Source organism: Solea senegalensis, linkage group LG19 (assembly GCF_019176455.1).
Source record: "Solea senegalensis isolate Sse05_10M linkage group LG19, IFAPA_SoseM_1, whole genome shotgun sequence".
In the NCBI taxonomy this organism is placed as follows: Eukaryota; Metazoa; Chordata; class Actinopteri; order Pleuronectiformes; family Soleidae; genus Solea; species Solea senegalensis.
This window is the reverse complement of record NC_058038.1, coordinates 20318392-20345869: the sequence shown is the minus strand read 5'-3', so window position 1 is coordinate 20345869 and position 27478 is coordinate 20318392. Positions and strand designations below refer to the sequence as shown.

The following is a 27478-nucleotide window of genomic DNA, read 5'->3' as shown; positions in this document are numbered from 1 at the left end:
AGTCTACACAGACTCATCAGGCGGAGAAATAAACAGAGACGAGTGCAGAACAGGGAAGAGAAGGCATTCCTCCCTCCCTTCCCCTTCCTTCTCCTCCTCCTCCTCCTCTCTATCTGTCCATCTTCATCCACAGCCCTTTCCTTTCTTTCATGGAGAGGAATTATCCCGCTGCAGGCTTCGGAGATCTCGGGGCTGGGACGGGATGGAGTTACGACAGATCAGCCAAAGCAAGGTAAGCTTCCGCGGAGGCTCCAACAATGCCAGGGCGCAGGCAGTGAGGCTGCTCCGCGCCGCTACTGCTGCTGCTGCTGCTGCTACTGCTGCTGCTGCTACTGCTGCTGTTACTGCTGCTGCTGCTGCCAGCGCAGGTACAGAGCCAGGGTATTGTCATCAGTGGGGGAAGGGGGTGTCTCTGAAATGCATGGAATGCGATGGAAGGTTATGGTGATACAGAGGGGGGGGGCGGGGGGTCTACTGCCTGGAAGCTCACTCTACTATTGTTGTAATAAAAATGTCCCTGCAGCTGGACAGATGTGACACGAGCCACGGTGCTGCTGCTGCTGTTCGGTTGTCATTAAATAACACGCCAGCTTCGTGTCTGTGTTTACACGGAGTAACTGCGGTGAGTGAGTGACGGCCGGTGACACGAGAGACACGCGGTTAAAGAGTCAAACCACGGCACGCACACAGAAGGTGAAGCCTGTGTTCGCTGCACCTAACGCGGGTTCCTGTCACCGTGAGCCCGGCGTGTCTGTGTCCGGCTAACAGGCTGCTTCTCTGCTCACACACACGCGGGCTTGTACGCTTCGAACCCCCGGCCTGTGGGTGTTCTGGTCCTGGACAACCTGTCGCTCAGGTGAACGCGCGTGGCCCGCACAGCTGCTGCTGCTGTGTGTGTTGGAATGACGCGCGGCCTCCAGCCATGCTAATGTGCTAGCCTGTGTTAGCTCTTAGCGGTCGCCTTGACAACCACATCAGCCCTCCGCCAGACTCCGCGGGCCCGTCAATGGAAGCTCGGTGTTCGTCCGCCTGTTGTCAGAAAGTGACTGTCCGCCACAAATGATTTCAGGCGTGCGTGAAAAGCATAGATATGCTCAGTAAATAAGTGATTTATCAACTGAAATAATAATAAAACACACGCATAATAATAATACTGTATACACTAACACTTTACATGTAAGCAACAGGTCACATGATAATGATGATAATGATAATAATGATAATAATAAAACACACGCATAATACTGTATACACTAACACTTTACATGTAAGCAACAGGTCACATGATAATGATAATAATAAAACACGCTGTATACACTAACACATGTAAGCAACAGGTCACATGATAATGATAATAATGATAATAATAAAACACACGCATAATACTGTATACACTAACACTTTACGTGTAAGCAACAGGTCACATGATAATGATGATAATGATAATGATAATAATAAAACACCGCATAATACTGTATACACTAACACTTTACGCAAGCAACAGGTCACATGATAATGATAATAATAAAACACACGATAATACTGTATACACTAACACTTTACATGTAAGCAACAGGTCACATGATAATGATGATAATGATAATAATGATAATAAAACACCGCATAAATACTGTATACACTAACACTTTACATGTAAGCAACAGGTCACATGATAATGATAATAATGATAATAATAAAACATACTGTATAACATCACATGATAATGATATAATAATGATAATAATAAAACACTAATACTGTATACACTAACACTTTACGTGTAAGCAACAGGTCACATGATAATGATAATAATGATAATAATAAAACATAATACTGTATACACTAACACTTTACATGTAAGCAACAGGTCACATGATAATGATAATAATGATAATAATAACATACACTAACACTTTACATGTAAGCAACAGTCACATGATAATAATAATATAATAATAAAACACGCATAATACTGTATACACTAACACTTTACATGTAAGCAACAGGTCACATGATATAATGATAATAATAAAACAATACTGTATACACTAACACTTTACATGTAAGCAATCATAATAATGATAATAATAAAACACCGCGCATAATACTGTATACAACATGTAAGCAACAGGTCACATATAATAATGATAATAATAAACACAATACTGTATACATAACATTCACATAATAATAATAATAAATACTACATAAACATACATGTTAACACATTCACATGATAATAATAATGATAATAAAAAACACATAATACTGTATATAACTTTACATGTAAGCAACAGGTCACATGATAATGATAATAATGATAATAATAAACACTATACACTAACACTTTACATGTAAGCAACAGGTCACATAATAATGATAATAATAAAACACACGCATAATACTGTATACACTAACACTTTACGTAAGCAACAGGTCACATGATAATGATAATAATAAAACACACGCATAATACTGTATACACTAACACTTTACATGTAAGCAACAGGTCACATGATAATGATAATAATGATAATAATAAAACACACGCATAATACTGTATACACTAACACTTTATAAGCAACAGGTCACATGATAATGATAATAATGATAATAATAAACACCGCATAATACTGTATACACTAACACTTTACATGTAAGCAACAGGTCACATGATAATAATGATAATAATAAAATACTGTATTACACTACATGTAAGAACAGGTCACATGATAATGATAATAATTAATACTGTATACAATAACATTTACATAATAAAATGATATAATATAATAATAAAACACACATAATACTGTATACACTAACACTGTAAGCAACAGGTCACATGATAATGATAATAATAATAAAACACACGCATAATACTGTAACACTAAGAAACAGGTCATGATAATGATAATAATGATAATAATAAAACACACATAATGTATACAATAACACTTTACATGTAAGCAACAGGTCACATGATAATGATAATAATGATAATAATAAAACAAATACATACACTAACACTTTACATGGGTCACATGATAATAAATGATAATAATAAAACACACGATAATACTGTATACATAACACTTTACATGTAAGCAACAGGTCACATGATAATGATAATAATGATAATAAAAAACACACGCATAATACTGTATACACTAACACTTTACATGTAAGCAACAGGTCACATGATAATAATGCTAATAATAAAACACACGCATAATACTGTATACACTAACACTTTACATGTAAGCAACAGGTCACATGATAATGATAATAGTGATAATGACTGAATAATGATAATAACGATAATAATGATAATAACGATTATAATGATAATAACGATAATAATGATAATAACGATTATAATGATAATAATGATAATGAATGAATAATGATAATAATGTTAATGATAAGGGGGAGTGGCTCAGTGGTTAAGACCAGTACCCTGTGTGCAAAAATCATCATGGTTGCAAGTTCAACTCCACCCCCTGACTGATTGTACTCAATCCCCTTGTAAGTCGCTTTGGATAAAAGCGTCTGCTAAATGACATGTAATCTAATTTAATAACCCATACTTTCTTTTGTTGATGATGATTTCATCATATAATGATAAAAATCTGCATTTCATTTAAACTTTTACTTTTATTCTATTATCATTATCATTATATTTGTATATTTGTTGATGGTGATATCATCATTATTCATGATTTCATTTGGAGAAAAGCGAGTGTACATGCCATACGCTGGTTTTCCTGTTAAATGTGAGCTGAAGTCACACCTGCACTCCCTGAACATCTGCATTTCATTTAAACTTTAAACAAATAGAATGACTTCTGAATATTCTACTGTTTTTACACACATTCGAGATCCAGTCTATAACACCTTGGATTGTTTAATGTCAGAAGTGTGATATGGTAGAGGTATGGCTGCTCTATATTCTGTACATGTGTAGTTGCTTTAAAATAAAAATCATGTGGTTTTTGTAGCCTTAGACAAAAGCATGTTATACCTCAGGCCAGAGTCTTCATGGAGACACTACCTTGTGCTGCTTGAAGCTTCACACACTGAGAAGAATGGCTCTGCCCACACAAACCTGATGAGAAAGAAAGAGGAAATAGCAGAGAATGGAGAATTGTGGAAGAGTGGTTCGATCCTCAATCTGTCCAGGGTGCACCCCGCCTATCGCCCTGTGTTGGCACAGCTCCCCCGCGACCCTCCTGTGGAGGATAAAGTGGTGGAAAATGGATGGATCGATCCTTTCAGTATGTGAAGGCAGGGGTGAGAGGTCTCACATTAAGCCTGTCATAGTTCTGCATTTGCCGACGTGCACACGTACTGCACATGCCAGCGGTTGTTGTTGTTGTTAAGCAACAGGTCACATCATAATAATGATAATGATAATAATGATAATAATAATAATAATAATAATAATACGTTTGAACCTGTCTTTTATTATCATCTCCATTCTTTTTTCTTCTTCTGTTCACACTAAATTAAGTTTCCTTCCTTATCTATCTGTGTGTGTGTGTGTGTGTGTGTGTGTGTGTGTGTGTGTGTGTGTGTGTGTGTGTGTGTGTGTGTGTGTGTGTGTGTGTGTGTGTGTGTGTGTGTGTGTGTGTGTGTGTGTGTTGTCCAAGTGGAGTCTGAATGGACGTACACATGTATGTCACATGGACCTTGGCAGACTTCTGTAGACACACAGATGTGGAAAGTATGACCTTAGATGTCACTCATTCCTTGATAGTAGATCTTTAATATTTAGTTTAAACATTATCTGTATCTGCAGTGCAGATAGTAGAGACGTCATTAAACTCTCATGTCGTCAGATAGTAGAGATGTCATTAAACTCTCATGTCATCAGATACTAGAGACGTCATTAAACTCTCATGTCATCAGACAGTAGAGACGTCATTAAACTCTCATGTCATCAGATACTAGAGACGTCATTAAACTCTCATGTCATCAGACAGTAGAGACGTCATTAAACTCTCGCGTCATCAGATAGTAGAAACGTCATTAAACTCTCACCTCGTCAGACAGTAGAGATGTCATTAAACTCTCATGTCACTCTTATGACATCATGTTTATACTGAAGTTGATGTAATGAAATTGTGACATGTTGTCATATCGGGTAATCTAGCATAAGAGTAATATGTACATTCATAACACACCATTAAATCCCAGTTCAGGCTCAGAGAGTTCACACAAGGAGAAACAATCAAATCTATGCCTGCTGAAGTCTCATTTCTTAAGATAATCGCTGCTTGATCTTATTATTAGACAGCGTTTTCTGACTGCTAACTGAAGTTTGTAATCCACTTATTCCCACACCAAGGTCCAGAGATAAAATCTGCTGTTATAGGTTATTGGACCACCAGCTGCTGATCTACTGCTAATAATAGCTTTACCTCAAAATGCGGGAAATCGTGCTTCAGAGGGTTTTACATTTCTACATTTTCCAGGAGGGAATTGCTGTTGAGGATAACACACTGTTGTGAAGCAAACTTCAGTTTCCAGGCAGAAAAGTGGTCCCAGGGTCTGTGTCTGAGACTCAGAACTAATCCAGAACACTAAGTGTCACTTTCTAACTTTTTTGTTTGAACAAATGAATAATGGAATAAACACTGAATGTGAACTCACTGACAACAGCTAAAATATAATTATGTTCCATCTGTAACATCAAAACAAGGCAAACAAAAACTGATATTATCAGTCCATCAACCCGATTGGTGTGGAGTGCGTCTCTTTTTATTTGCAATGAAATAAAGAGAGAACACACACATATTTATAGGGAGTATTAGGTTATTAGTGGATCTTTAGTGCACACCGTCTGGGGGTGTGTCTGTGGTGAGAGGAGTAGATGTGCATCTCTAAGACTTTGTGACTGCTGTGTTTGCAGCTGACACCGTCACTGACCTCTGCTGGATTCTAACAGCATTTTGAGCAAGTAATTACAGTTTGAACGTGAACTTTACGTCCCACATTTGAAAGAATATCAAATTCACATGTTGTCTTGCTGAATGCCATGTACGCACTGGTTGTTTCATCTGTTCAGGAGTCAGAGCAGCATGATGGTTCTGCAATATAGTAATGTATAATGTGCCATACCATTGCCTGTGAACCAAACCCCAAACATTTGCTTCTTAATATGTATCGTCACTTTGGCTATCCTTGTTCTTTCTGCATTATACGTGTTTATGGACTTTATTTTAAGAAATCACAACATAGCATATGGCGACATTAGCTGATTGTCTTTATGGACTTTGGTGCGGAGAGTGAACAGTTTACAACGCAACACAAATTTAAATTTGGAAAAGACTGTTGTACAAATGATTTAGAACGCAGAAGGTGAGCATTAACAACAGCCACTGATACTGTACATACCGTACATTTGGAAATTGCAACAGTGTGCATTAGTATTCTGGAAGTTGTGCAAGTTGCAGACTTTGGCTGACTTAAGGGTTTATTACCATGCTTATATTTTCAGTAAATGTGTACGCTGATACCAAAAATTATAGTTTGGAAAAGATAGCAGGGAGGTTTATGTGTTGCAGTTGATCAATGTGTTTAATGTATTTTTTGGGGCATTTTGTATTTAATAATTATAATAATAACAACAACAATAATAATAATAATAATAATAATAATAATAATAATAATGATAACAATAATGATAACAATAATGATAATAATAATAATGATAATAATAATAATAATAATAATGACAGTCTGACGTGTCATGAGTAAGACGACATCAGTCAAACCAAATAACCCTCTGTTTTCAGCTTCATGTATGACAGCTCCAGGTCGTCCCATCCAGACTCGGAGCTGCTCCACAGACAAGCTTATGGCACACCTCATCCACTCCAGGGCTATGCAGCCAACCACCATGCAGGAAGCTCCAGACAGGGCGGGGCCTGGGGATCTGCTGGACGCACACTTGGTAAGACACATACATCAGTAGAAGATTTAGTGAATGAATGATTTAGAATGTAGAATGTGATCCTCATGTGAAGGATAAAGCGGCGGTGAGTGAGTGAGTGAGGGACACTGACCTTGCTAGGTTGTAGTCCTTGTGAGGAACTGGTTAAGTTATGTTAAAGCATAAGATTTGAATTGTGATGAGGTGAAGGTTAGGGTGAAACATTAACCCGTTGTGGTTTGGGATATTGGTCAGGTTTAGATTCAGACAGGGTCAATGAACATTTGTTTCCAGGAACAGTGACCTCATTAGTTAGGTTAGTATGGAAGATTGTCTTCTGAAGTCCTCTGCACAGATGGATAGGGCAATAATTTCAACCTACCAAAGCAATCTACAGGTCAAAGGTCAAAGGATGAGAAAATTGTTGTCATAGTCAAAGTAACTATTTGGTGTTTCTGACTGACCAAATCAAAAGTACATTACAACAGAGATGATGATATGATCTATGATATTGTTTTTGTTTTGTTGACAGGTTTATCAGGACTATTTGATACCAGCCTCCACCACACCAGCTCTTCTGGTCCTGACCCCTCCGTCATGAATCTGATTTCAACGCTCGAGTCCCGGGGTCCACAGCCCACTCCCTCTGCTTCTTCTCTCCTCTCCCAATTTAGAACTCCCTCTTGGCAGACTGGTGAGTGTCAGAGAAACATTACACTTGAGACACAGTTCTTACTACTACTGAAACTACTGGGGATGGCCCCATACCACTTTTTCATATCCAATAGCAATACCGATACAGCAACTTTGAGTATCTGCCAATCCAATACTAATCCGATACTGTCTTTTTCCCCACTCTATTCTACACATATTCTACTCAGGTGAAGAAATAAATACATCGCTATTTGATCTATAAATGCATCCTTAGAAACTACTATGAATTTTATTAGAAGCAAATTGTACAGATTTAATTTGCAAAATTAATAATAATTGATTTAATTGTATTCATTCAAGTTTTTTGTCTTAACCTGTCAATAGTTGTTCATTGGTAATAAATGAATTTGTTCAATTTGAACAGTGACTTCCTTTGACCAACACAATCCATGTAATGTTTCCCATAGCAATGCATACACCAGCCCCACCGGAACTCTTTATTTCAGGGGCACTTCAGGGTTCCAGCTCCTTCCCCTCTTCCTCAACCCTGTCAGCATACCAGCACCCTGGCTCCTTTCCTGGGCGGTCTTTCACTCCCTCAATATCCTTGCAGGATGCACCAACATTCAGCTCAACTCCTAATGGCTTGCTGTCCCCCCATGATCCCTTGCTACACATCAAAACATCTTCTCAATCCAGCTTGGGCTTTAATCGCTTGCTATCCCAGAGTACCACTTACCGGGGTTCTCAGGAACCCCTAGCACCTGCTCAGACCCAAACCCCTTCTTCCTCTTCCAACTGCCACCTGTCCCCTACCCAGTTTAACCTGTTATCCTCTCAGCTCCACAACCAATCCTCCCAGCTCTATAATGCATCCATGCTCTCATCCACACCAGCTGTGCTACCTGCGACAACTCAGCTCCCCCCACCTCCAGAAAGGGCAGTTTCAAGGCAGGACAGTGTGATCAAGCATTACCAGCGTTCATCCCCACCCCACCCCACAACTCTGCCCATGCAGCAGTATGTCAGTTGTGGTGGTTCTAGCTACCAGCAGATAGCCAGCCATCACCGACATGCTGGTGTGTCCTGCAGTCCCCTGGGAGATGAGAGGTCATCCAAAGACCCAAATTCTTCACCACGTATGGAATCCCAGACATATCGACCCATCATCCAAACTCCTTACTCATCTTCATCCACCAACTCCTCAGTCTCACCCTTATCTGGCACTAAGGAGGTCAAAAGTTCCAGCTCCAGTACTGTCTACTCCTCTTCAGTTTCATTATCATCCTCCTCCCGTACCCTACACACCTCATCATCAACCTCCTCCACTTCATTATCCTCTTCTAGCCCCAAGGCAAGTGCTGGCTCCTTGTCTGCTCCCTTTTGTCAGAAGCCCCCACCCCAACCAGTGCCAGCGCCACCTACTCTAACATCATCTACTCTTGCTCAACAGCCAGCAACCAAACAATGCCTCTCCACATATTGCTCTCCATCTTTGGCTAACTCTAGTACAGGCCCTCCAGACCAGACCTCTCCTCAGCAACATGTCCAGTCCTACTCTCCCAACCAGCCTCCAACTGCACACATAGCCCACTCATATGGAGGCTTCAGCTCACCTCATGCCGAGGACCTGAGCTCTGGGGCAGGGGGCACTGAAACAAAGGCTTTCACTGGTGTAGGTACAGTAGGACACTCATTCTCTGCAGAGATGCTCTTTGGGGATTCAAGCTTTGGTTCAGCTTCTCTTAGAAGAACTGGCAGTCCATCATTAGGGTATGGGAGTGCTGGAGAATCAATAGGAAGTGGATCTGCATCAGGAGCTACAGCACTTGTTAGTGGAGTTGGGTCTGCAGGATCTGGAAGTGGGGCTGCAAGTGTTGGTAATGGAAACAGTTACCACCTGCCTGAATCTAGTCCCTCATCCTCCATCAGTTCAACTATCAGTCGCCCTGGATTGCACTCTCCTGCTGCTGCTCGTCCTGCACAGTCCCCAGGAGCGTCAGGTGCCACCAAATATTTGTCCTCCATCCTCTCTCCAGCTTTCATATCCTCACCACAAGGTTTTCATGATGCACAGCAAGTGCAGAATCAATCCTACCATGCTTCACCACCTAAGACAAAAACAGTATCAAACATGGTAGGAGCTCAGCAATCCCAAGATGAGGAAGAGGATCATGATTTCCTCATCCATCACCTACTTCATGCGCAGGACTCAACTGCCCATTCTTCCCAGCATCACCCACCTGTTCAGCAACTCCCCCAGTCACTCCCTCAGGCTAGGGATGGGGAAAGCAAGGGTGTGGCCTTAGATATAAATAAGGTTTCAGAAGAGCGCTACCCCTTTCAGAGTGTCATTCGCAGCAGTAACACGGCCAGCGGTTCTGGCTCTGGATCGACAATTATTGAGGCAACAAGTGGCTTAAACAGTCAGGTGGAGCTATCACAGAAGAAACAGCAGCAAAACAAGTCAGATGTGAACATATCAAAGTCTACTGCTGTGGGCTTAGTAGGGGTCAATGACTCTCTTTCCCACTCCCATACTACCCAGTCCAATCAACAACAGCATGGCCCCATGGGACCTGTGGACCGTTATGGAAGAGAAGACCCCTATACTCAGCAAACACACTCCCAGCATTTCCATTGCACCTCACTCTTGTCGTCACACACTCAACACCCCCAGCACTCTCAAATCTCCCACCACACTCAACACACAGAGCATGCTCAACATTCTCAGCAAGGCCATACTCTCTCACATAGCCATCCTCACATGGAGCTAAAAAAGACGTCCGAAACAAATGATACGTACTTATGTAACACACCAGATGTTCAGCAAACTCACCCAAGCCAGGTTCCCCTCTCCCTGATGGACTCACCGCCAGCACATCCACAGCACATGCTGCAGTCTGTCCTTTCCCATACCACCCACACCAAGCTGGACCCCCAGCTGCCCCCTCAACAGCAACAGCAGCATTCCTTGAGACAGCAGGCTATGGGTTCGTCTGCAGCAACAGGGCCTGCTGGGGTGCACTCCCACTCACAGAACCACTCCTCACAGCTCCCAAACCAGGGTATTGATACCCACTACAGAGATCCAACCCGAACCAGTCAGACCTCCAGGGCACCACTAGATATGGTAGACCAGTCTCTATCCCAGGCTAATGCCAGAGACAGTGGAGGACCTCTGGAGAGAACTGGGCTTGGTATGAATGTTAGAGGAGAAGGAGGCAGTGGAGACATGCATAGACAGCAGCACAGACTTACACCCCACCATGTTTCCCAACAACCAACCTCAGATCTCCATGAGTTTCTCTTAGAACCTAATTTGGGATTGTCCACAACTTCACACCTACATCACCTCAACCAACCTCAGCCTCATCCCCACCCACATGGCCACCACCAACAGCAGGCACATGCTCACCATCAGATGTCACACTCTCTGTTAGGTCACCCAAACCCCCACAGGATGGAAACAAATATGGGGACTCCCCAACCCCGGCAACAGCCCCAACCAAGAGAGCCTGAGACACAGCTGTCACAATCCCAATTAGATCAGCTCAAACAGCACCCGTTTGACACAATGAGTCCTGAGTGTAAAGTTGGACAGAACCATATTCAGCAGCAGCAGTTTGCTCCTCTGAACCCTGGATGCTTTCCAGACTCTCTCTTACATGATGGAGAACGCTCTTTCTTTCCAGAAATGGAGGACATGTTTTGTTCAGCTGATTTCAAGTCAGGCTTTGTTGGAGATTCTGGCACAAGACAGGGAACTCAAGAAAGCCTTACACAGGGCCATGGGCAAAGGCAAGATGCTTTAGAGTCCTTAAAAACAGGAGATACTGGAGAGAGCTATGATATGGTTGGTCATCACAGTGATCAAGGCTATGGACCATACTGCCACAACCTTCCAGGAACTGGAAATGGTAATCTGCTCTTAGATGTTGACTCTATGAAGAACCATGAGCTTCCCTCTACTGTGAATACTGACCAGCTTGGCCTCATCCACTCCCAAACTCCCACCATTGGATTAAACTCATCAGTTCAAAGGGATAGCACAATGAACAAGATGATGGGAGCTGTGGGAGTCGGTGGTTCAGGTGCTACTGGTCTGACATCACCTATCTTTTGCTCTTCTCGACCCAAGAAACTGCTGAAAACCAGTTCATTTCACTTGCTCAAACAGCGACGTGAGCCACAACCGCAAACAAAGAAAACCTATGCACAGGAATATGAATTTGAGGATGATGAGAATAAAGCTGATGTTCCAGCTGATATTCGTCTCAACAGTCGGCGCCTTCCTGACCTGCTTCCCGATTTGGTGTCTAGTTGTAGGAAGGCTGGTGGGCCATCAGGAATGGGTGGGCTTAGTCCATTGATGAGTGACATGGACTTTTCCCATCCCAGCAACTACTCTGCCCTGGGTTACCCTCCACAAGTCCTCCCACATGATGGCCCCAAGAAGAGAGGCCGGAAGCCAACTAAGCCAAAGCGTGAAGGCCCTCCACGCCCCCGAGGTAGACCTCGAATACGTCCACTTCCAGAACCTCCTTACTGCAGTGGGCTGGTAGGCTCAGTGACAGGAGAAGGTAGGAGGGGTCGTGGACGTGGTCGAGGACGAGGCAGGAGGGAGGAGGTGCATGTGGACATGCATCGAGATATAAAAGTACAAAGCCTCCCATATAATCGTCAGCAGTTGAGCCAACAGCATCCACAACATCATCAGAGACAGCAAGAAGACTACCACCAAGCACCACAGCAGCATCGTCTGCAGTCTCATCAGCAAAGTGTTTCCTGTGCTTCCCGTCAACTGCATCATCAACAACAAGATCATCAACAGGACCCATCTGAGCTGCTGCAGCAAGAGCCAATCAGGCCTATCAAGGTAATGTTCATATACAAGTGTTGTGACACTGAAATTACCAAAATGACTCATTAAGTACTGTGAAAAATCTTAGTCTAAAATGAGAAATTATAAATCTTTTGTCAATGGAATAAATGAAGAGGTCACGGCAGACCCATATTTAGGCAGTTGCCCAATGCATTATTCTGCTCTATGTCTTAAATTGCCAGACCACAGTAATTCCAATGAAACCAATGTTACATGCTTCATCTTGAAACATCCTGTCTGTCTCTCAGATCAAACTGCCTGTTTCCACCATGCTTCCATCTGAGTCCTTGTTGAGGACAGATTCTCTGTCCAGTTCTGAACCAGTTCTGTCGGATGGATCAGTGGGGTCAGCACCGTCTCTCGGCCTGAGCCCTGGACCCATCAACACCATGGATATCAGCAGAAATGAGCTGAACCATATGAAGGAGGAGATGGTGAAGCACCAGCAAAAAGCTGGAGAGGTAAAGAACACATGAGAACTGTGGCAAAAGGAACACCTACAAACACCTGTACTCCATGATCCTAAATGATTCAGGACTCGTCTCACTTGTGACACACAATTGCTGACTGAATCAGTGTTTCCCACAGACCAGCCAGCAATTCGTGGGATAAGTCTGTTCCTAATCAAATGCGGGTGGCGGGCTTGTTGGAAACTTCAACACCACACACTTAATCATATCCAAGTTTTGAAAGAATGGTAATGAGAATATGTCGGAATTCAATTCAGATTTTAGCATTGAACTTTGAATGAGCTGGCACTTTGGACTATGTGACAAATATGTGACGGCCTTTTCTCAGAGGAAGTGAAATGGGAAAAAAGAGTCATGCACAAAGAAGAGAGATAATTTGAAAAATAATCTGGGTCAAACATGTGTTTATTTATACAAAAAGGAGAGTTCTGAGGACAGAGGACCTGTGCATGACATCCTAGGCTAAGATTATCACGTTAAGCCCACTCGCTGTGGCTACTACCAGTCAAGTCAGGTCCATTTTGAAATATTCAAAGATACGTCCTCCTTTGGAGAGCAGCTGATGCCTCAGCATTGTGTGGAAAACCCTCATTTCCTCTGTGCTGGAAATGTGTCATGTGTAGGTTTTACTGAGCATGTGTGATGGTTAATTCCAATTAATATCTATTCAGGTAAATACAGCAATACTTTCATTTAATATTGGGTAGAAAGCCAACAATTCACATGATGAGCAAAGAAAACAGAAAGAAACCTCCTATAGAGCCAGACTCTGGACATTCCAAATGGGGTAGAGAGGAGCCAAGAAACTAATATAGAATTCACACTGGGTGACACGGTGGACAGTTACTAGCACTGTTGCCTTACAGCAAAAAGACCCAGTTTTGTGACCAGGTCCGACTGAGTGTGCATGTTCTCCCACATGCAGACACTCTAAATGGACTGTAGGTGGCACTGTGAGAGTGAACGGTTGTTTGTCTCTTTGTGTTTGCGAGGATTGGCTCCAGTGTCCCTCTGAAAACAAAGTGGTAGACACTGAATGAATGAATGAGTTCATTCACAATGTTCACTAGGGCTGTCATGTTTCCAATGATCCAAAATGTTTGAACAATTATTATATGGTAAGCTATTAGAATAGAATAGAAATACTTTATTCATCCCGAGAGGAAATTGTTTAAATTTCCCCTCGAGGATGAATATTAGTCGTGTTTACGCCTCGCCACGGCACGTTTTAAGTAGCGTTTCCACGAGCATAGCACCTAATACCAGGTACTATTCTTAGTAACTGCTCCAGCGAGGTTCCAGACGGGCTGAGTAGGTAACTATGCGACCATTGGTCAGAGTGCCGTCACAGGAAGAGACAGAAATCAAGCCGAACTGTAGATCAGTTAAAACTATTTCACAATCCTAAAAACTCAGGTTAATCTCCAACAATTAATAGAGAAATTAATGACAGCGCCGCTGATCATGACCAGCGAGCTGCATCACAGACCCTGACGCTGTGTTTCAGTCCAGAGTCACAGTCAGTCTGTGCTCCGGTCCTGGAGGAAGAACTGAACTCATATTTTGAATAAACTGATTCTAATGATTCAGTTAGAACAACTGCTTTACAGAGTGTGTGTGTAAAACGAAATCACTGCAGTGTTTCAATAGGTACTTTTTTGTAGTGGAAAAACGCAGCCTGAATCGTGCTGAGGCGAGGTTGAATGCTCTATTCAAAATGGCTCTAAAATGATAAATGTGTCCCTGAACCTCCACTACTGTAACGTTGTGGAAAAGAGAAGTGATTGTTTATTGACCTTTACGACATGGATTTCTGACAGCAGTTTTCCTCTGATGCTAACACAGATGATGTGGAAGAGAGAAACTGATGATACTCTGCATCCTGAAGCCTGGGCTGCTCTGCACAAACTTTCCACTCCAGTAAGTTGTTTCACATCCTCTCTAAAATGAAATGAGCTAATCCAGTTTATTAGTTTATCATTTGTACAGATGTTATTGAAACACAGCACATATCCCTGTCATTACTACAAAGGTAGCATCATATTAAAGTGTTTTTTAAGAAGCCAATGGAAGACATGGTTCAGAACAGAAAGCACAGGTATGTGCAACACTGCGCTTTATAACAGCCACACCATGAAGAAGCTTCCACTTCACCATCAGGTGAGGACCACACGAGTCAGGGTCCTGAACAAGGAACGGTCCTACTTACCAAAAACCTGTCCCATGAGTCACCGGTTCTTACACAATCCAGAACAGAGAGACTCCTCCTCTCTTTGTGGAAGAGTCCCTGTCCTTTAAATAATCCTCTATAAAAGGTGGGAAAATCAGAATCAGCCAGACCCAGTCCACCACGCTGCTGGCCTCCAGACCAAGTCTACACTGGAGCCTAAAAGCAGCTGGTCTATGACCCCCCTCCCCTCCTCTATGGGCAGGAAGAGAATGCTCTGTGGGACTAACAAGGATCCAACCTTTGAAGACAGGTTTTAAAGGTTCAACTTTTACAGTAAAATGTTTGAAATAACTTTTCCATCCCCAAGATAAACAACCAGGTGTTTCAATCCTCCTCTCCTCCTGGTGAAACAGCGTTCTCTACAGTCCATCAGCATAGATGGATGATTTAAAACAATATTTACACTCAAAATAATAAAAATAAAAAAACTGAGTGAAACCTCAATTTCTGCTGAAAGGGCACGAATGCCTGACAGTGAACTCTCTGAACCTTATGTGGAGGTAACATTAGAACATTGTACTAAAGTGTTTTTAAGACATTTAAGCAAAATCTCTCAATTATTATTTTCTGTCTTTTTTTGTAAGAAAGGAGGTTATAGCTGACTGATGGCCAGCTCCCTCTGACTGACAAAAGAGAGAGCTGTTGCCAGGGCAGCTGTTGCCACGGTTACTACATGTTGAGAACAGGACTGTTGCTGCCACCTGCTGTCTGAAAGCTTGATTATTATGAGAGTGTAAGAATTATTGATGGTGAGACTCTCCTCACTCCTCAGGAGTAATGTTGTCCCTGGCTCAGTTTCACTGTGTTTCCAGATGCTCATAATATTATATTATATCATATCATATTATATTATATTATATTATATAATTTTCAGGTGTTGGTGGATCTTGATTTATAAAGTGAACTATGGTAACAGCTTTCAGTAAAAAAAACCAAGAAACTTAGTGCTTCTTTTTATTTTTAATTAAAAACTTATTTTTAATGAGAAATATGTCAGAAAACACAGTACTGTACAGCATTAGTGCAATTTTCAGTTTGTGAGTGTAGACCCAGAAAACAGAAAACTAAACAACATAACTTCTCCTCCTCCACAGAACACAACTCTTTCTTCACTCTCCATATTTGATGACATTTGTTGACACTTAATTATTTAAAAAGCCTCATCAAACAAAGAAAAGAGCTCAAACAGAAAGTGAATCAGAAGCTAAGCTAACCCTGTAAGAAAGGACAGGCACATGCAACACATTTAGCATTACAGCATGAAGAAGCCTTCACTGTAAATCTGATGAGTTCAGTTAAAACCCGCTCAATGTGATTTTACTGTTTCATAGAAGCTGAGCAAGAGATTGTTGTTGTGGTTTTTTATAGAGACAAAGTTGACATGAGAACCTCAGACTAGGTTTCTATAAAAATGGATCATATATGTGATTCCTGAAATGTGCAGGTGTGTGTTTCCATCCACTGATGTTAAACATACATAACAACGATAAAGAGCACCAGTAGCTGTTTGTTGCTTCCTTCTATTACTGGACCACTGGACAAAGTGGAGGATTGTTGTGGTTTCCTCATCTGTTCACACATTCATCCTCCACATGTGTTCCACAATCTCAATCTGTTTCTATTTCACTAATTCATATTTAGCTTTTATTGATACCCCAACTTTTCAACCTACTGCAAACGTGTGAGGAAAACTGACCTTCAGAGCACTGAGGTCAACAACTGTGCGACACGATTCTTAGCTCCAGGCTTAAAGCTGGAGGGGGAGGAGCCTTTGTTGTGGAACTATAGTCGGGCTGCCCAGAACTGCTTTGGTCTACAGCGGAGCTTTTATTTAATTGTGTATTTAGAATTGTAATGGGTTTCTCTGTTGTGTTGTTTCTCTGTTGTGTTGTTTCTCTGTTGTGGTGTTTCTCTGTTGTTTCTCTGTTGTTGTTGTTTCTCTGTTGTGTTGTTTCTCTGTTGTTCTCTGTGTTGTTTCTCGTTGCTGTTGTTTCTCTGTTGTTTCTCTGTTGTTTGCTGTTGTTTTGTGTTGTGTTGTCTTCTCTGTTGTTTCTCTGTTGTTTCTCTGTTGTGTTGTTTCTCTGTTGTTTCTCTGTTGTGTTGTTTCTCTGCTGTGTTGCTCTCTCTGTTGTGTTGTTTCTCTGTTGTTTCTCTGTGTGTTGTCGTTGTTTCTGTTGTGTTGTCTGTTTCTCTGTTGTTTCTCTGTTGTGTTGTTTCTCTGTTGTTTCTCTGCTGTGTTGTTTCTCTCTCTTGTTTCTTCTCTGTTGTTTCTCTGTTGTGTTGTTTCTCTGTTGTGTTGTTTCTGTGTTGTTTCTCTGTTGTCTGCTGTTGTTTCTCTGCTCTGTTGTGTTGTTTCTCTGTCTCTGTTTTGTTTCTCTGTTGTGTTGTTTCTGTTGTGTTTCTGTTGTTTCTCTGTTGTTTCTCTGCTGTTTTCTCTGTTGTGTTGTTTCTCTGTTGTTGTTTCTCTGTTGTTTCTGTGTGTTGTTTCTCTGTTGTGTTGTTTCTCTGTTGTTTCTCTGTTGTGTTGTTTCTCTGTTGTTTTCTCTGTTGTGTTTACTCATCTTTTATGTTACTGTGTTTTCCTTCATCTTCATTTAAGCATGTAAAGCACTTTGGGGCGACAGGGGTTGCGTTTAAATGTACATACATTTAACCTTGACCTTGACCTTGACCTTGACCTTGATCTTGTTTGCAGACTGATGAGAAGGCGTTTGACTTCAAACCCGGCTTCATGGCCTCTTTTCTAGACTTCCTGAAAGCTGGTAAGAAAGAGTCAGACCTGAAGTCGGAACATGACGGCGGTGAGCCACGACCCCTGAACCCCTGCTTGTCACTGAAGGAAGAGATCAGGCCCTTATCTCCAGCTCCTCCTCCTCTACGACAAGCTCCTCCTCAGCCTCCAGGCACGTTCAGTGAAGAGGAGCAGGGTGAGGCTGAGGACCTGGATCTCAGCAGCTGCCCGAGTCCCTGCAAGCCTCTGGATGAGGAGCTGAAGGGTAATCTGGAGACTCTGCCCTCTTTCTCCTCAGATGAGGAGGACTCGGTGAGTAAGAACCAGGACCTGCAGAAGAGCATCTCATCTGCCATTTCTGCCTTGTATGACACCCCACATTCTCTGGCTGCTGCAATGGCTTCTGCCATGGCCAAGGCCCCGCCCCCTCTCACCCCACCTACCCCACAGGAGCCGTCAGTCAGCCCGCCCCTGCCTGCCATACCCGCCTTCGTCACTTGCATGGAGAACGGGAAAGAGGAGGCGTGTCCATACAGTCAACACGGCACAGAGGAGGAGCAAAACCTGCTGCACTCCCCATCGTCTAATCCAGAACAGGAGGAGGAGGAGGAGGAGTCTGAGCATGGCGGAGAGAAGGAAGAGGAGAAAGACAGAGGAGGAGAGGAGACTTCAGACAATCCACAGAAACTGCAGCAAGAATCCCAGCAGGAGCAGGAGGAGCAGGAGGAGCAGAGGGAGTCTGACACCAACGCTCTGGAAGTTCATGAGGAGGAAGGTAATGCGTGCATGAGACTGTGATACTCTACAGACTGTAGACAGTGGCATCATAACTGTGTCATCAGCACAAATGTGTGTGTTTCAAACAATCTCTGAAAACAGACGCTGACAAATACTGATGAAATCATGACATCAGCAGAGGGTGGGGCTTCTGAAAACAACTAACAATTCTGTGAAAAGTGACTGTGGACAGAAGGCCCCGCCTTCATAGCATCAACACATGGATAATGAATTTCAGTCAGGCAATGACAGGGCGGGGAAAAGAAGAAAAACTAGTATTCATTATGCTAATTGTTTGATTTGGAACAGAAAAACAACTAATAATTGGTCCAGAAAAAAAACTGATATTCTATCCAACTCTATTCAGTTCTAGTCTATGTATGTACATATATATATATATGTATATATATATATATATGTATATATACGGGTTATTTTGATAGTGATCAATTGTGACTAATTGTGACATTACTGTGGAAATTGGACAGTTGATAACCTGAGATGTGAATCTTTCAGAATCTCACCTCTTCAGAATTTCTTGGGCCATGATTTGATTAAAAATTGATTTTCGATTCAAGGTCTAAACTCTTTGATTTGAGGGTCTCTGCTGCTGAGAGCTTAGAAAAGTTCTGCAAGATTAGGTAGAAAAAGGCAAATCCAAGAAGATCTTTGACCTTTACTGAAGTAACCTGGATATGTGAGGGTGTGTGAGGTTACTGTGACTAAGTCTATGTTTCTGTGCTGTAATAGTGCAGGTTTTATCAAAACTGAAGCAAAGTTATTTTAAAACTTTCACTTCTGCGTGGAGTTCTCCCCGTGTGTGCGTGGTTTTCATATTCAGGTGTGAATGTTTGTCTGTGTGTGTGTGTGTGAGCTGTGATCAGCTGAGATTGGCACAGACTGGCACAGACTGGCACAACAAGGTTCTGTTGTAAAGGTTTCAGGTGTGTCCTTGAAAACTGTCAGTATTTAAATAACCTCCCTCTGTATTTCAGATTGTCCGTCCAGACCAGGACTTACTCTTGCACCTCCATCACTGCCAGTGCCACCAAATATACCCTCACCCTCGGCCCTCCGTCCCCCATGTCTCTCTATAGCCTCGGCAGAGCTGATTCAGCAACAGCAGCAGGAGGAGGAGGAGGAGGAGGAGGAGGAGGAGACAAGTCCAACTTATCATTCCTCCCAACCAGCTCCAGCTGCAGTCTCCTCTCCTTCTCTCTCCAAATCTCCTCCAGCTCTACTGTCCGTCCTCCCCGTGAGCCACTCAGTTCCTCCATCATCCTCTGATCAAGACCAGGAGCCTCAAGCGGGACAGCCTTGGCCCTCTTCACCTTCCTCCTCCTCCTCGCCTTCCTCATCGTCTTCTCCACCATCATCACCCTCAACCCCAGAAGAAGCCCCAGCATCTCAGCGTCTGACCTCTCTCCACCTGGCAAAGAAGCAGACTGATGCTGCCATTGCAGGCGAGAGTGAGGAGGAGGACAGCGAGAGTGGAGGCGAAGGAATCTACCGAGAGCGGGACGAGTTTGTGGTTCGAACTGAGGACATTGGGACGCTTAAGGTGAGACTCTGCACAGATGATGTAAACAATGATATATGACAATGATATAAACTGTGTTTGTGGAACCAGATTGCTTTGCAGACTGGCCGGGAGCCCCCGCCCATCTGGAGGGTACAGAAAGCTTTGCTGCAGAAGTTCAGTCCAGAGATAAAAGATGGTCAAAGGCAGTTCTGTGCAACCAGTAATGTGAGTTTGCCATCAGACATCAGTGTGTTGTTTGTGTGTGCTCGATGAATGGATGAATGGTTTGGTCCATAAAACCAAAGAAAACCTTTAAAAAATGTTGATCGTGTTCCTCAAACCTGGAAATGATGATGTTCTCAAACGTCTTGTTTTGTCCACTTTTAATGATTTCTTTGTTAAATATTCTTATATATTCACATTTAAGAAGCTCGTTTTAATCATGAAAACGCTTCAAAGCGATCAATCGATTGATTCATTTAATAATCGATTAATAATCATTTCATCGATTTATTGTTTCAGCTCTACATTCCACCCACTTCTTTATCACTAAATGAAAGCATGTATCAGAGATGAGATTTATTCAACTTTCTACATAATCATGGATAAAAACATGATCAAATCTTTCGAATGTCTCTTCCCTCAGTATCTGGGTTACTTTGGTGACGCCAAAATGCGCTACCAGCGTTTGTATGTGAAGTTCCTTGAGAACATCAACAAAAAAGACTACGTCAGAGTGTGTTCCCGGAAGCCGTGGCACCGAGCTGGTCTGACCCTGAGGTGAGGCTGCTGCCTTTCACCCGCTTTCTTTTTCTTTCTTTCTTTCTTTCTTTCTTTCTTTCTTTCTTTCTTTCTTTCCATCCTCAACACTTGACTGTGGCCTGTTAATCTTTCTCTGTGACAGACGACAGTCGGCACCCAAACAGTCTGCTGCACTTCACAATCAAACACCGCCTCGTCTGGAGAGAGAGGACAGAGACAAGGAGAGACAGAAGGAAAGAGAGATGGAACACAGGGAAAGAGAGGAGAGAGAAAAAGAGGAGAAACAGCAAAAGGAGACTGAGAAAAGTGGAATACACAGAGAAATGGAATGGGACACAGAGAGTGAAAGAAGGGACAGGGAGCAGAGGGAGAGACGGCAAAATGAGAGGGAGCTGAAAGAGAGGGAGAGAAAAGAAACGGAGAGACGGGAGAAAGAACAGAAAGAAAGGGAGGAAATAGAACACAAAGAAAGGGAGAAGCAGGAGAGAGAACAGAAAGAAAGAGAGAGAGAGGAGCGTGAACGCAAACAAAATGAAAGACAGGAGAGAGAAAGAAAGGAAAAGGAAAGACTGGAGACGGAACAGAAGGAGAGGGAGAGGCAGGAGACAGAAAGAAGAGAAAGAGAGAGAAAGAAGATGGAGAAGGACCAAAGAGAACAGAAAGACCAAGAGCAGATGGAGAATGTAATAGAGAAGGAAAAAGAAAAGAGTGGAAGACTGAGCGAGAAAGAGAAGGAGAAACTGGGAGATTATGGACAGAAGAGGGAGAGAGAGGAACGAATGAGGAGAGACGGTACCGTGGAGTTTGCACGGTTGAAGGAGGTGAAGAGAGAAGGAGACAAGATGGAGCATTTCTCCAGAGCCAGGACTTCAAAGGCAAATGTGGAGCCTCCTCCTAAGAAGAGGAAGAAGTGGCTGAAGGAGGTGCAGACGTCCTCTTCAGAGTCCGACTCCTCTCCACCCAGTGACGACGAAGGTCAGCACGCGTCACGTGTCACAGCTACATGCTAACTGAGTGACAACATGAGGAAAGAGAAGTCAAACAGATTTCAGCCTCCATCACTGGAACCCTTCTGTGTTTGATTGGACTGACCTGTGTAGTAACTGCCATTCACTCAATGTTGTATTACAAGGAAAAGTATGGCTGCATCCTGCCACTTTTAAATTGGGTGTATTTTATTTTCACTTCAAATGAAACCATAATCACTTTTAATTAGGTAAACCTTTTTAGGGGCTAAAATCTGTTTTTCCTTTGCCTTCCTGCTGGCAGCCATGTTTTTATCCAGGCCGCTGGTCTGCATGGGAACACACCAGAGTGAACGTCTCTGTGTTTCAGGGCCGGTGCGAGGTGGAGTTAACAGTCGGGCCATGAGGGAGATGTTCAGGAGTTATGTGGAGATGCTGGTGAGCACAGCACTTGATCCTGATATGATCCAAGCTCTGGAGGACACTGATGGTGAGCACGCTGTCACGCCAACACAGTTCAAACGTAGAGGTGAAGCTCAGCAGCAGAAATCCCTGTCACATGTATTTACAGGTGGGGAATAAGAGTGTCTCCTGCTCAGCAGTATCACGTCTCTATGAAACCACTGCTGGTCTGCTGCTGTCTCATGTAGAACACTGAGGTGAATCATGTCAGTGAAACACGCCGTCCATTTTTTCATCGTGAGCAAACTTTGTGGGGTTTTTTAACTAGTGACGTTAGAAAAACTACAACCACAGCGGATCGACCTGGACCGGAAACACAACAACAGGCACGCTGCAAAAGAGTCACGTCTTTCCACTCGAAGGTTGTGGGGTTCACTCTGAGCCAAATACAGGACCAACTCTCCGGTTGTTGATCTAATGTAATGCCTTTGTTTTGTCAACAGGTGGCAGTACTTACACGCTATGACATGTGAAATGACCACAGTACTCCAGAAATCTGGCTCATAAAACTGCTCTCACAGTATCACTGGCGTCTCACCTCTGATACTGTGAGGTGGAGATTAAGAACGATGAGTCATGTGTGGAGATTAAGAACGATGAGTCATGTGTGGAGATTAAGAATGATGAGTCATGGAGGTTGTGAATGATAGAATTATGTGTGGAGATTAAGACATGCCGATGAGTCATGTGGAGATTAAAAGGATGAGTCATGTGTGGAGATTAGAGTCAGAGAGTCATTGTGAGAGTGTGATTAAGAATGATGAGTCATGTGTGGAATGATGAGTCATGTGGAGAATGATGAGTCGATGTGGAGATTAAGAATGATGAGTCATGTGTGGAGATTAAGAATGATGAGTCATGTGTGGAGGTTGTGAATGTCACTAACAATAAACCCACAGACAGATTTGATGAGATGACATCAGATTTGAGTTGATGTGTGAAGCTTTGAGGGACATTGAACATGTGATGAGTTTTACAGACTTCACAGTGCATACATATCATCATAAACCACTTTTTAAGAATGAAATAAAGATAATCAGAGTGTTGTTGATGACGTACAGTCAAAACATTTGAATAAGATGAATGTAAATGGATGTTCTGCTACTTTGACTCCTCAGATGAGTTGTACCTTCCACCCATGAGGAAGATTGACAGTGTGCTCAGTGAACACAAGAAGAGACTGTTGAGGAGAGTCAACATGAGCGCTCAGCACCAGGTAAACCTCCAGGATAACAAGGTGACACACAGTCTTCATCAGGCGATGGTGTGAGGAACCGGGGCTGATGTTAGGATGTTCACCGTTGGTGGATTTTTATTTTATTAATATCCACTGCCAGCTTGGTGCTCACGCGTGTGCGCGTGTGTGTGCGTGTGTGTGTGTGTGTGTTGCTTTCATGCAATGCTGAGTGATATGACGGAGTGGCAGTAATATAAAAACATGTGAGCTGATCCTACAACACTAAACACTAACTCTCTTTTTAGGAGGCTTTGCATATATTCCCCAAAATGACAGCAGACCCGCTGGATTCTGGAGCGGTCAAAGTTCATCTGGGTGGAGACAGCTACAACCGCAAAACCCTCAACCGGCTCAAGAGGAGTGTTCCTAAGCAACAGGTCAGGAATTCAGTGGATTTCACAAAACACTGAACTGATGTGACGATCATAACTAACAGACTTCTTAGGACTCTCTTAGTTCTTAGGACTCTCTTAGTTCTTAGGACTCTCTTAGTTCTTACTCTCTTAGTTCTTAGGACTCTCTTACTCTCTTAGTTAATTAGGTCTCTCTTAGTTCTTAGGACTCTATTAGTTCTTACTCTCTTAGTTCTTCTCTATACTCTCTCTTAGGAGTTCTTAGGTCTCTCTAGGACTCTCTTAGTTATTAGGACTCTCTTAGTTCTTAGGACTCTCTTAGTTCTTAGGTCTCTCTTAGTTAATTAGGACTCTCTTAGTTTAGGACTCTCTTGGTTCTTAGGACTCTCTTAGTTCTTAGGTCTCTCTAGGTCTCTCTCTAGTTCTTAGGACTCTTAGTTCTTAGGTCTCTCTTACTCTCTCTAGGTTCTTAGGTCTCTCTTAGGTCTCTTGACTCTCTTAGTTCTTAGGTCTCAGGTCTCTCTCTAGGGTTCTTGGTCTCTCTTAGTTCTCAGGAGTTCTTAGGACTCTCTTAGTTCTTAGGACTCTATTAGTTTGTAGGACTCTCTTAGTTCTTAGGACTCTATTAGTTCTTAGGTCTCTCTTAGTTCTCAGGACTCATTTAGTTCTTAGGTCTCTCTTAGTTCTCAGGACTGTCTTAGTTCTCAGGACTGTCTTAGTTCTTAGGACTCTCTTAGTTCTTAGGGCTCTTTTAGTTCTTACAGACAGACTGAACAAAGCGTTATCTCTAACCTTTACCATAACCAGTTAATGGCTAACCTTAACCTTCACCACCAATTCATATCTTACCTTTGACCTTAACCATTTCCTCAGGAATGAGGTTTTTGTCTAATTAGGACCAGGTTTTAGTCTCCATGAAGGCTACTGGTACAGACAACGTGTGTAGGCCAGAAAAGGCACACACACACACACACACACACACACACACACACAGGTGATGTTTGTTAGTGTTAACATTATCTTTGTATTATTTTGAACAGTCTGGTCCTCCTCACGTCACATCTTCACCTCTGGCTTGTTTCACTGGATATTTAAGCACTAGACATTCATTTGTTTTGTTTGAAACAACTAAATTCAGCTGAAATCTGGAAATACAGAAAAATACCAGAACATTTTAGCTCCTGAGCGAAGTGAACTGGTTTTCTCAGTGAGGTTTTCCTCATATGTGTCCACACACAGAGGAGTCACCTTTTTTTTTCTCTGATCATTTTCAGGACGTGAAGCTTTCAATCGAAACCTGCAGGATCTACAGTCTGTACCATTCCCTTCACCACTACAAGTATCACACCTTCCTGCATTGTAAGAAGGAGGTAAGGATGGAATGTTTTGCTTCTGTGATCGGTGGAAACGATCTTTAAAAAATGTTTCAGGAAAACTGGCGTTGAGAATTGTTGTGTGCTTAGAAAGCACCTGGTTAAAAATCAAAGATCATGCTTTCTTCTCTTAGCATCTAAATATTCGCTCATTAAAACACATCAGGATTTCACAGTTCCTCTGCAAAACGCCCATTGTTAAGGGCAGGCCTGGCCAACCCGTGGCTCCCGCACCTCATGCGGCTCTTTGCCTAGTTTCATGAGGCTCGTTTTTCAAATGATGTGTTTGTGTGCGCGTGTTCGTCAATATAACACATGCTGTTTGTTTGCCCAGTCTTTCATTTGAAATAAGAGTGCCAAGCACCATGGGTGACTCTTTGTGACTCGTACTCAGTTCACTGTGACATGAGCTCTACATGGACTTCATATAACAATAATAATAATACATTTTATTTGGAACGCCCTTGATATTCTAAAAGAAATCCCAAAGTGCTACAGAAGCGATTAAAAGGAGTTCAAAAACATAACAGTGATTTGAATATATTTAAAGGTTATGCACTACAGTTGTAACTGTTACTGTTTCCCACGGTTTGCAGAAAAGTCAAATATCATGTATGTGACTGTGGTGTTGTTATTTGAACAGACGGACAGTATTGAGCAGGCAGCGGAGGATCCTGGACAGGAGGAGGTGGTGCAGCAGTGCATGGCTAACCAAGGCTGGCTGGAGAGTCTCTTTAACTCTTTCATGGAACTGCTTAGCCTCAGTGCAAAGGTCTAAGTAGAGACTGTTTGTCACTGATGGTTTGTTTTTGTGAGAGTTTTAACTTTTAAAGTGTCCGTTTTATTATTACGTTCATGTGACAGCAATGAGAAATGTGTGTTAATATGATGGATTTATTCTCAAGAGACGACGAAAGAGACGTCTAGAAAAATCCCCCAGAGTGTAAACCTCCACCAAGGAACCAGGGTCCATACGCTTACAATACTACATACAGTATATAGATTTATTTTGTATTCCTCAATCCAGAGCTGTGTCCACATTTCATCATTCACTTTGGGGTTATAATCTAATCTACATCATCCAAAGATTTCATCCATATTCATCTTTTCCTTTTTTTTAGTTCTGCTGCTCAGACACACACACACACACACACACACACACACACACACACACACACACACACACACACACACACAAACTTGTTTCCATTACTTCAGAGGACATTGCGTTGACTGGAGATTTGAGTAACTGACACTAATCTTAACCTTAACCTTAATCTTAACTTTAAAACACGTCTTCACCTTCAAATATAGTCATTTACGCTATAAACACAGACACATTTGGACAGCCTAACTAAAGCCTTATCCTGAACCTTAACCATAACCAGTTAACCCTAACCAGTTAACCCTAACCATAACCATAACATAATCACAGTTGAAATCTTGGACGCGTTGATGCCACAAAAGGTCCCACATTGAAGACGCGCACACACACACACACACAGTCAATAACCATGGTCAGTATCGTCTTTAAAAAGACTTTTTTTACTTTTGAAGAATTGTTGAAATGACAGAGCAGCGGAGGTGAAGCTGAGCGGAGTGAGATTAACAGTGAGATTAAACAGGACTATGGGATAGTCTCTTGAGTGGAGTGTTGTATTTAAATCTGTTTGTTCTTCAAAAGACAGCGAGAGAGAAGATTTCATTCCTGTGAAGATGAGGAATAAAAAAAAAAAGCACGACTTCCTTAAAGGAAGTGTGAGGTCAAATGATCTAAAAAGCCTAAATGTCCGTGTTTAACGTGAGTCATTTTTATCTGTTTGTTGTTATTGATATATTTCCTATGGTTTGGCCTCCCTAAGGATATTCTTGCAGAGCAATTTTGTTGTTTTAATGTGTAAATACTGTACAGTTACTTCATCCTCTGGCTCCCTCGTTGCTCTTCTGTATATGAAATTCCTGTATTTGAAATAATGAAATAAAACTGTTCAAATGACAAATGTGAAGACAAATAAACAACCTTGTGCAAGTCATTTTAATTTACTTTGATCAAGTGGCTTTTTAGTTGATTCTGGATTGTTTTGAAGCCTTTGGCACTTTATTCTTCCTTCTTCAGTTAT

The 27478-nt window shown here is 42.3% G+C and overlaps 1 protein-coding gene across 3 annotated transcripts; it reads left to right on the top strand.

The window, feature by feature from the left end:
* On the top strand, window positions 1-26512 carry LOC122785053 (proline-rich protein 12-like). 3 transcript variants are annotated; one of them, XM_044050650.1, is made up of 17 exons: window positions 1-232; window positions 6801-6958; window positions 7470-7631; window positions 8059-12470; window positions 12725-12937; window positions 14792-14866; window positions 17872-18219; window positions 18358-18682; window positions 19680-20245; window positions 20315-20431; window positions 20853-20986; window positions 21111-21943; window positions 22304-22423; window positions 23514-23611; window positions 23878-24009; window positions 25260-25355; window positions 26002-26512. In XM_044050650.1, exons 1-17 carry the CDS (start codon window positions 150-152, stop codon window positions 26134-26136), a joined length of 8007 nt encoding a protein of 2668 aa, XP_043906585.1. In that variant the 5' UTR covers window positions 1-149; the 3' UTR covers window positions 26137-26512. The 3 variants fall into 3 exon arrangements, with proteins under 3 accessions (XP_043906585.1, XP_043906584.1, XP_043906582.1); XM_044050649.1 differs by having other exon boundaries at window positions 18325-18682; XM_044050647.1 differs by having other exon boundaries at window positions 17872-18682.
* Window positions 26513-27478: the final 966 nt, after the last annotated feature.